General features: G+C 43.2%; 1 protein-coding gene across 3 annotated transcripts in view; it reads left to right on the top strand.

Annotated features, from left to right (window-relative positions):
- The first annotated feature begins 701 nt into the window (after positions 1 to 701).
- The window catches only part of pax3 (paired box 3), a 129,962-nt gene continuing 119,192 nt past the window's right edge, over positions 702 to 11,471 (top strand). For 2 of the 3 annotated variants that reach the window (XM_008106289.3, XM_062976570.1), the window contains exons 1-2: positions 702 to 1,237; positions 5,190 to 5,425. In XM_008106289.3, the coding sequence (XP_008104496.1) occupies positions 1,153 to 1,237; positions 5,190 to 5,425 (321 nt within the window). In that variant the 5' untranslated portion in view covers positions 702 to 1,152. The remainder of the gene's footprint in view (positions 1,238 to 5,189; positions 5,426 to 11,471) is intronic. The other variant, XM_003218269.4, reaches the window with a different exon arrangement.

Genomic DNA, 11,471 nt, shown 5'->3' with positions numbered 1-11,471 from the left:
GGAAGCAGCCAGACCATAAAGCTGAAAGGCTATTCAATGCTAATCAAGGTGGCCAGTTGCAACGTTGGCACTGCCTCAAGCAGACAAGAGTTCTTTCTCCCACCTTGGACCTTCCACAGATGTGTAAACCATTCTTGTTTAGTTTCCAATATACCTCACAACCTCTGAGGATGTCTGCCATAGATGCGGGCGAAACGTCAGGAGAGAATGCTTCTGGAACATGGCCATACAGTCCAGAAAACTCACAGCCACCCAGTGATTCCGGCCATGAAAGCCTTCAACAGCACAAAGAAAAGAAAGAAGTGGGAAAGCGAGGAGGAAAAGGCAGGCTCTGGCTGGAGAGGAGAGGCTGCAGAGTTCCTGATGGGCATCTCCAGTGGCATTGGGCAAAGAGAAGTGGTAAATAAGGAAGGTTAAAGTGGGGCGGGGGGGTGGTGGTGGACCTCCCCTTCTCCCTCCCTCCCTTCCTCCCTCTTTCTCCAGTCCAGGCACTTTGGGCAAGAACAGAAGCCTCGCCTTGATCCAACTCCTGGCTCATCCCACCCCATTGCCAAGGAGGAGGAGGAGGAGGAGGAGGAAGAAGAAGCGAAAGTGGTCTCCTTCTGTCCAATCAGCGCCGGGCTCCTCCAGACGGGACAGTCTCCCCGCTGGCCAATCGCGGCGCAGGGATCCGGAGCGAGCCGCGGGGCCAAAGGACTCATAAAGACTCCCCGGCGGAGTCGCCTTTCACTCCGCATCCGCGACAGGAAGGAAAGAAAGACAGAAGGAAGGAAGGAAGGACGGACGCCTTCCTGGGGCTCCTCCGAGTCAGACCATTCCAGGACAGGGTCTCAGCAGAGGCTCCTCTTGGGACTCTGGAAGGAAACTTCTTCTCCCTTCCTCGCCCTTCTTACGCATCTTCACTTGGAGGAGTCGCCGCTCACTCAAGGGAACTGAGAACCGAGCCTCTCTCCCCCTTCCTGGAGTTTGGCCCTCTTTCCACTTTAAAACACTGATCTCTCTCTCACACACACACTTTTCTTTCCATATACACACCCCTCGCCTTCTTCTGCCAGGCTCTGACTTCCTCTGCTCTTTATTATCATTGTTTCCTATCCTTCTTCCTAACCCGGATACAACCACGCTTCAGGGAAACGTCAAGCTGTGTCCGAAATGACCACTCTGGGTGGAGCTGTCCCAAGGATGATGCGACCAGCTCCCGGGCAGAATTATCCTCGCAGCGGGTTCCCCTTAGAAGGTAAGAGCCGAGGGGAGAAGCTGGGGCTCTGGGGGTCCAGGAAGGCTGCAACTGCCATGTATCTCTTCCTTCCTTAAGGAAGCAACTCTGCCCTAGACTAGGCTTAGGTCAACTTGGGTTCTTCAGGTGTTTTGGACTTCAACTCCCACCATTCCTAACAGCCTCAGGCCCTTTCCTTTCCCCCCTCAGCCGCTTAAGGAATGGTGGGAGTTGAAGTCCAAAACACCTGAAGAACCCAAGTTGACCCAAGCCTAGTCTAAACACAGGCACACTTCAGGATATATATTATACACACACACATACTTTTTATATACTGCTTATAAGTACATTAATGCTGCAAACACCCAATGTTTGGTCTGAGTTTTCCGGGCTGTATGGCCATGTTCCAGAAGCATTCTCTCCTGACGTTTATCCTGCATCTATAGCAGGCATCCTCAAGAGGTTGTGAGGTCTCTTGGAAACCAGGCAAGTGGGGTTTATATATCTGTGGAATGTTCATGGTGGGAGAAATAACTCTTGTCTGTGAATGTTGCAATTGGCCAGTTTCAAGGTCTGGCTGCTCACTGCCTGGGGGAATCCTTTGTTGAGAAGTGTTAGCTGGCCCTGATTGGTTCATGTCTGTAATTCCTCTGTTTTCTGAGTTTAGTTCTTTGTTTACTGTCCTGATTTTAGAGTTGTTTCAATACAAGCAGTAAGCAGCCAAACCTTGAAGCTGAAAGGCTATTCAGTGCTAAGCAAGGTGGCCAGTTGCAACATTGGTACCTGCCTCAAACAGACAAGAGTTCTTTCTCCCATCCTGAATATTCCACGGATATATAAACTCCATTTGACTAGTTTCCAACAGACCTCACATCTGAGGATGTTTCCCATAGATGCAGGCGAAACGTCAAGAGAGAATGCTTCTGGAAAATGGCCAGACAGCCTGGAAAATTCACAGCAACCCAGTGATTCCAACCATGAAAGTCTTCGACAACCCAAAGTACTCTTCCACCTGTAGACAAGCTGACAAAATATTCAATAACAATAAAGATAAAAAGTTTTTAAAACACACTCACACATAATAAGATCCACATACACACATATACAAACACACACATTCAGACACACACTTTTAACTCTATATATTATAATACAGGCACAAATGCAAATATATACACAGACATGCGATACAAATACACACGCATATATATACACTCAGACGCATACTCTGCGAGCACACACAAACACACAGTTTAAATTCTCTTTCTCTATATATAATATACCCAGTCACATATATACATACAGAAACCTTAAACCTTATGTATATCAGTATAACACAATACATTTTAAACCATATCTATCTATCTATCTATCTATCTATCTATCTATCTATCTATCTATCTATCTATCTATATACACACACTGAATTATAATACACACACACACACATATAAGCGCACACAATTTGAACTCTAGTTCTCTATATATTATAGTATACCCACATATATATACATATACGGTGACATACATGTAGACATACAGAGAGACATACAAACACATACACCCCCCAAAATAAACAGGCAGTACTAGTCAGTAAGTCGAAATTTTCAAGTTTACTTAAAAGGACATTCAGCTGTTTTGTATTCACTCGTGTTGTAAGACACTTAAGAGTTCCATTTTTGGGGAAAGGGGTATTCAAAGGAGAATATAAATGAAGTAAATAAAGTAGTGTAGATCTATTAACTTAAGGACATTTACCTACCTCCAGTTCACCAAGATACTGGGGATATAATGGATCTTCTCTGGATTTGATTTCAGTCCTTGATTCAGGCAAACTTCCAAATATTTAAGATTGAGATATAAATTACTCTCAATAAAAATAAACTTCCATATATGAGTAGCATATATTATGGGGTCGGGAGTATTATTTGAAGTGTGAGGGAAAAGGAAGGGAGGGAAAAACACACACACACAACAGGAACACCATTGGAGAAGCAATCCACTCCTCGTAATCAACTTGTTTCTTTGCAAGTCAGTTTCCCTTGACGGCAGTGAGATTTACACCTGGATGTTCACCTAAGTGGACAAAAACACCTTTTTTGGAAGGAGTTAAGGGACTCACAGGTCATTTGGGAATGAGGACATCTATTCCTAACTCTGCCACAAAACGACTTGACTTGAAAACGCTCGGCCTTCCATTAGGTTCTGTGACAAAATTTACAAATTCACAAAATGTAGCAGACGTAGAGGCTGCTTTTGCTGGTGTGAATTTAAATTTTAAAACCACTTGTTTCACCACAGTCCCTCAAATTCGTATTCACGAAAACACCAAGCTTGAACACAGGACTGAAAAATGCTCTCCTAGGATATAGACAAAACTTTTCAGAAATCCTATTCCTCTTTCAAAAAACGTTTAGGAGAGTTTTCCAGGACCTTCCTGTGGATATTTTCCAATAGTTATTATTTTGTGACCAAAATGAGGACACATTTTCCTTTTCCCTCTCGCTAAAGGAGACTTAGAAGAACTTTTTTAAAATTGAAATTATATTAGTGTCCATTAGAGACGGGGAGGGGGAAAAAGGACAAAGAAAACGGAGAGTATTTGGAACAAATTGCCAGGACAGAATGAGTGCCTATAAGTTGAGGAAGAGGTGGGCAACAACACAACTCTTTCAGAGTCAGCTCTCCAACTCAAAACCACCAGATAATCCTTATAATTTCATTCCTTCCCCAAAGACACATATACCTCATAGTACACAGGAATTCTGATTTTATTTTGGAAAACACTACAACTGTGGGTTTCAATCCTGATATAACCATATTTATATAACCTGTTGAAACAATTAGGATTTGTATTACACACACAAGTCTCTTGAGTTTTCTCTAAGCACGATCCAAAACAGGCTGGATTCAAAATATAATGTTCATATCAATCTTTTAAAAATTGCTTTCCATGGGTTCACGCTGAACACTGTGGAAGCTACTGTACTGTTTGTAAATAACTACAAAGTTTGCAGTCTTCTTCGGGGTTCAGAGAAACTTGGATGGAGGCAAGCATTGCGATGCACAGTTCAGATAGGAGATTGCAGAATACTGAAAGTAGTTATTCTCATGTTAATATTATTATTAATAATAATAAACACTAATAGATACTTTATTGATATTCCTTCCTATCTCCCGGGGGACTCAGGGCGGATTGTTATCCCACCTTCTGTTATCACGTTTTCCCACTTTCTGTATAGATGTATATATGATATTAAAAAATATAATCAAAGGTAAAACTGTGGACCCTTCCACACAGTCCTATATCCCAGAATATCAAGGCAGAAAATCTGACAATATCTGCTCTGAACTGGGTTGTTTGAGTCCACATTCAGATAATGTGGGATTTTCTGCCCTGATATTCTGTGTGGAAGGGCCCTGTGAAAGAAAGACGTCAACCTCAAGTTGTATTTGAGAGTCTGAATTCCTGCCTAAACTGACTTGGAAAAAATTGTTCAAGACCAATTGCTATTGGGAAGAATATTCCACTGAATTTGTCTCTGCTCACCACTAAGGTAGAACTGGATTGAAACGCCCGATTTACCCAAGGCCCTTTCACAGAGCCATATAATCCAGAATATCAAGGCAGATAATCCTCAATGTCTGCTTTGAACTGAGTTATCCGAGTCCACACTGCCATAATGTGGGATTTTATACAGCTGTGTGGAAGGGGCACCAGTTAAATGGCTGCAAGTATCTCAGCTTTGGCCATTGTTTGAAGTTTGAAAAAGTATTTAGCCTCTGCCGAAAAGTGTTGGTGCCTCACTAAACTACAATTCCATGGATTCCATAACTTTGAACCCACGTTGGCAAAGTGGTGCCATTAATTCTACAGTATAGCCGCGTCTTTGTAGGAAAGGGGAGAGTGGGGACTCTTGGTCCAAGTAGTCACCCCAAGCCTTCCTTTTGGCTGCTTCTCCTCCGCCTCCAGTGTCCACTCCGCTGGGCCAAGGCCGGGTCAACCAGCTGGGAGGCGTCTTCATCAACGGGCGCCCGCTGCCCAACCACATCCGCCACAAGATCGTGGAGATGGCCCACCACGGCATCCGGCCCTGCGTCATTTCCCGCCAGCTCCGGGTCTCGCACGGCTGCGTCTCCAAGATCCTCTGCAGATACCAGGAGACCGGGTCCATCCGGCCGGGCGCCATCGGAGGAAGCAAACCCAAGGTGAGGAGGGGCGGAGGGCGGGCGCCGAGCACCTCGGAGGAGTCTAATACCTAACTCCTTTGGCATTGCAGTCTGCGAGTTCTTAATGTTGTAATTCTAACACATATTGTTGAATGTGTGCAACACATAGGTAATTGCTCATTTGGGTTCTGACCCCAAAAAGGTATTTTTATATTTCACAAGCTTAGGTACTTGGTGATGCCCAGTAACGCTATTTTTTTAAGACATAGTCATTGTTTCATTTTGGATGTTATGAAAGGTCCCTTTAGAAATATGCATAGTTCTTTGGATGTAGGATGCATAGGGGTGTTTGGACTTCATCTCCCATGATCCCCGATGAATTCCCCACCCGCCAAAAATCCCACCGTTATTTAAAATTGATCATACAGGGTATGTGTGCCAAGTTTGGTCCACATCTACTGTCGGTAGGATTCACAGTGTTCTTTGGATGTGGGTGGACTACAACTCCCAGCATCTTCTGTCAGTTTCCCACAAACCCTACCAGTATTTTAAGACGGTCATGTTGAGTATGTGTGCCAAGTTTGGTCCAGATCCATTGTCAGTTGGGTTCACAGTGCTCTTTGATTGTGGGTGAACTACATCTCCCAACGTCCAGATGCAATTCTCCCCAAACCCTACCTGTACTTAAAATTGGGCACAATGGGTGAATGTGCCAAGTGTGGTCCAGAACCATTGTTGGTGGGAATCACAGGTCTATCTGGACGTGGAAGCCATCCTGGAATAGCTACGATAGATGGTAGGTAGATAGGTAGATACCTAGAGTGAAAACGTGGCTTTGGAATCAAGCCTTCGGAGAACAACTGTAATGCAATAGATATGGAATTATGTGCAATGGCTATTGGAATGGCCCGGATTACGATTACGAATAGCGTAGTTAATATGGTAAATAAAGGAGTTCCTGTTTGTGGGGTGGTCCACAATCCGAAGTGCATCTATACTGCAGAATTAACGCAGTTTGATACCACCCCCATGACTCAGTACTATAACGATCTAGGCTGCAGTTTGGCAAGGTCTTGAGCCTTGTCTGCAAAGAATGCTGGTGTCTCACCAAACTGGGATCAGATCCTGGGTTATAAGGCTAGATCTACACGGCCCTACATCCCAGGATCTCGGATTATCTGCTTTGAACCGGATTATATGAGGCTGGGTCTATATTGCCATTATGTCCCAGGATTTGACCCCAGATGTTTTGCTTATCCCAGATTATCTGCCCGTGTAGGTTCCTATAATGTAGTTCAAAGCAGATAATCTGGGATTGGGACATGAGAGAAGCCTCCCACAGGATAGTAAAACATCAGGTCAACCTCCTTGCAGACGGCCAATTCTCTCACACCAGAAGCGACTTGCAGTTTCTCAAGTCGCACCTGACACGAAATAAAATAAAATAAAAATAATCTGGGATTAGATCCTGGGATATAGGGCAGGATAGAGCCAAGCTCTGGGAGACCAGGGACAAACTGGGAAACTTTTCCCTTTGAGAAGAAACTATTTATTCAGACATTTTTTTTTTGGGGGGGGGGGGAGGGGGATTGTACAAAAACGTTTGAGGACTATGGGTAAGGAAGCCCTCCGTGGGTCACTCTATCGGGATGGAGAAGAGTCAGCTTCTACTCTTTTACCTTCTGGTCACTATGATCCTGAGCTCAAAACAATACTGGCGATGCAGGGACCAATGTGGAAGAGAAGGGCAAAGAGAAGGAGCTGAAATGGAAAAATGATTGGTCTATAGATAGGAAATCTCACTCCATTCAGTCCACTTCTGCCTTTGAGTAGATATGAAACGGAGTGGGCTCTACAGTTGCAATCCTCGGCTGCTTTCTAGTAGACTTGTTCACCTGGGGAGCATCATTTTCCATTGCAGAATGAATGAATGCAGTTTGACACTACTTGAACTGCCATGACTTAACTCTTTGGGATCCTGGGGTTTGTAGTTTGGCGAGCGACTGCATTCATTCTACAGGGGAGAGAGAGGCATCCTTGGAGACTGTCGGAGCCAGTTGTGCTCACGAGTAACTGGGGGTTAGAAATCATAATCAATACTTTCTCCCCCTGCTCCATGCAAAAGTGAAGCAGGAAAGTCAAACTGGAAAAAGTGTCTCTTGCTGGACGCAAAATCCTCAAATATGTGTACTTTTTTTGAACTACAACTGCCACTATCCCGCACCTGGGAGCTATAGTTGTGAGAAAGGGACTCCATAGACATGCTCCCACTTCAGGAATAGTATATCCTTTCGCCTTTCTTTTCTTTTCTGTGTCTCTTTCCTTGCATCTGCTGGACCCCCAACTAAGCATTCCTGGGGTGCATCTCTACACTGTAGAATTAATGCAGCTTGACACCACGTTAACTGCCACGTCTCAGTGTTATGGAATTACGGGAGTTGCCATTTTATTCGTCTTCTTTGTCTAACAAACTACAGCTCCCACTGTCCCATAGCCTTGAGCCAAAGTGTCAAACTGCATTAATTCTACAGTGCAGATGCATCTAGAGCAGTGGTTCTCTACCTTCCTAATGCCGGGACCCCTTAATACAGTTCCTCATGTTGTGGTGACCCTCAACCATAAAATTATTTTCGTTGCTACTTCATAACTGTAATTTTGCTACGGTTATGAATCGCAATGTAAATATCTGATATGTAGGATGCATTTTCATTCACTGGACTAAATTTGGCACAAATACTCGATATGCCCAAATTTGAATACTGGTGGGGTTGGGAGGCTGATTTTGTCTTTTGGGAGTTGTAGCTGCTGGGATTTATAACTAACTTACAATCAAAGGGCATTCTGAAATCCACCAGCGGTGGCATTGAACTAAACCTGGCATACAGAACTCCCATGACCAACAGAAATACTGGAAGGTTTGGTGGGAATTGACCTTGAGTTTTAGAGTTGTAGTTCACCTACATCCAGTGAGTACTGTGGACTCAATGATGAATCTGGACTAAACTTGGCACTAATACTCAATATGCCCAAATATGAACACTGGTGGAGTTTGGAGAAAATAGACCTTGAAGTTTGGGTGTTGTAGTGGCTGGGATTTATAGTTCACCTACAATCAACGAGCCCCTTGAACTCCACCAACGATAGAAATGGGCCAAACTTCCCACACAGAACCCCCATGACCAACAGAAAATACTGGAGATTTTAGAGCTACTGACTTAAAGGGAACTTAAGTTTCCAAGTAAACAAGCTTTCGCTCAAAGAAATGCCACCCTGGACGTAATCTTTCAAGAAGGGATTCAGACATTGGGGCAAGACCATCATTTCTGTGATCCGATCCCTTTTCAGGCTTGTGTTTTTTCCTATCCTGGCCACTGGATGAATCAACACTGACAATAGAGTTTCAGATCGTAGTGGATCCCACTTACCTATCCTCTTACCTACTTCTATCGCTCAGTTTTTACCAAAATTGCCTATTGTGTTTTAAGCATATATTTGAAAAATAAGCCCCCTTACAAATCAGCCCACTTCCTCGCAATTCAATATGTTCTGTTCTTGTTTGTTTGGAAGGCAGTGCTCCTCCCCATCCTTTAACCTGTTGCTCCAAAGCTACCCACAATACTCCCTGTATATACGTTTCTGAATCGGGTTATTATGCAAAACTATTTCAGTTTACACAAGAAAATACCAAACTGAACGGCCACATTAGGGGTTTAGGGTTGTTGATGTTGTTTTGAAAGCTCCCTCCCAAAAACGCTTTCCAACTTTAGAACAAATTTACCTTGGTTTTCTTTTCTCCCTTCGCTGCATCTTTTCCAGCAAATGAATTTGAAAGCTAAACAGTTTTGTATCACGTCTGAGTTTAAGTCTGATTTTTTTTTGAGGTGGGGCGCTCCTCAAGAAGAATGGAGAAATATAGTTCCCAGTTCATAATATGGCTCTGCAGTTGTGTGAAGTTGTGTAGAGCAGATCTTGGCTGATGATAATTCTGATAATTCAATTCCCTCTTTGATTTTCCGAGATTTTTCAGTGGGTGCCTTTTCCTTGAGCGAAACTTTCCACGAACTTTGGAAAGCCCAATGTGTTGTCGAAGGCTTTCGTGGCCGGAATCACTGGGTTGCTGTGAGTTTTCCGGGCTGTATGAATGGCCATACAGCCCGGAAAACTCACAGCAACCTTTGGAAAGTCCCTTTTGGGGTTTCGTCTTGCCTTTCAACGAGGGCGACCTCCCTTCCTCGGGCGATTCCTTCTTCTGCCCACTCTCCGTTGGTTGGAAAATTTATTTGTATTGTTTCAAGCTTCAAAACATGGCTTGGAAAGGAGCCTCCTTATTTCAGTGGCTCTCTATTGCCAAAACATTGCTTTAGACTGAAGCCGACGGGGGTTTGACTTCTTCCCAAGTTGACTTCTTCTCAGAACTATTCTGAGAGCCCCCTTTGATCTATATCACACAGACCAGGAACATGTTGTCCCCTCTTTTTTTTTTTTTTACAAAAGTGAAAGGAACCGACTCCCTATACAAAGGCTGGAAATACATAAATAAATAAATAGAAAGTAAACTTCGGCATCTCGATTCCTTATTCACCTCCATCCCACAGTAAGGCTTTTTTGTGTGTGTGTGTGTTTGCGAGACAGAGAGCGAGAGAGGTCCTAATTTTTAAAAACTCCTGCCTCAGCTGTTTTGCGTCAAGCGGACACTCACCCCAAGGGTCTCCTTGAAAAGCTGCTGAGAAGAAGGATTGAGGAGGAAACAAGGAGGGATAGTGTGCTGACTTTCAACAGCATCACTTCCACGCCGTCTCACTCCTAATGGGCACCAGATTGGAAGGGACTTTCCACTGCAATTTTTCGTCCCTTTTTCATTACTCCTCCCTCTCTTCCCTTCCCTTCCTTTCCTTCTTCCTTCCTCTTTTGTGTCTCTTCTTCCCCCTCTCTCTTCTTTCTCCTTCCTTCCTTCCCTTCTTCCTTCCTCTTTTATGTCTCTTCTCCCCCCCCCCCTCTTTTTTCTTCTTCCTTCCCCTTCCTTTTTCCTTCCTTCTTTCTGTAAATACATTGTATTGGTATGCATCATTTTAATGCGTTTCAATCTCTAGGTATTTTAATACCTGTAATTTTTTCTGTGTAGCTTAACTGTATTGTACCCCCAACTCCATCTGTGAGAAGAGGCGGGTAACACATACAAGTACATTATTTATTATTATTATTATTATTATTATTATTATTATTATTATTATTATTATTATTATTACTGTGTTGTGGAAGGTTTTCACACTCGCAGTAGAATAAAACATGAATGCAGAGTATCACTGATTGAAAACAGAAGAACACTTTGTTCCACGATATCTAGGAAAGATTTTACAGTTCATTGATTACATTCTTGAATAGTTTGAACTAAATAAATAAATAAAAACCTACCACCAGACGAAGACTATAGGCAGTCGAAACCTGCTGTGGATCAAGGGGTCTTCTCATCAAGAAAATAAACAAGAAAGTTTACTACATCGTGAATGCAACTACCATTCATCATACTGTGAATGCAACAGTTTGGTTGTGATTTGTAATCTGACATTTATATTAATTTATTGTACATAGTACAATCTTAAATGATATCTAATACATTGTTATTATTCCATTAGTGGGTACTTGTCAGTCATATCTGTGGAAGGTCCAGGGTGGGAGAAAGAACTCTTGTCTATTTGAGAGAAGTGTGAATGTTGAAATTGATCACCTTGATTAGCATTGAATAGCCTTGCAGATTCAAAGCCTGAGAGGGGAATCATTTGTTGAATTAGATGCCATAGATGTGGGCTCATAGATATGGGTGAAACATCAGGAGAGAATGCTTCTGGAACATGGCCATACAGCCCGGGAAAACTCACAGCAACCCAATACATTATTATTATTATTTCCTTTCCACCTCTATTCCTCATCTTTCTTCTCCTTTTCTTTTCTTTCTTTCCTTCCTCCTTCCCCTTCTCCTCATCTTCTTTCTCTCCCTCTCTCCTCTTCTTCTTTCTCCTTGTTGGGGGTTATGGGCCAAGCACTCCTCCTCTTCTTTCTCTTTTTTTCTCTTTTTTCCTCCAGGGCT

The sequence above is a fragment of the Anolis carolinensis genome, chromosome 3, assembly GCF_035594765.1.
Source record: "Anolis carolinensis isolate JA03-04 chromosome 3, rAnoCar3.1.pri, whole genome shotgun sequence".
NCBI lineage: Eukaryota > Metazoa > Chordata > Lepidosauria > Squamata > Dactyloidae > Anolis > Anolis carolinensis.
Note: the sequence above shows the minus strand (reverse complement) of the source record. Positions and strands in the feature narration are given on the sequence as shown.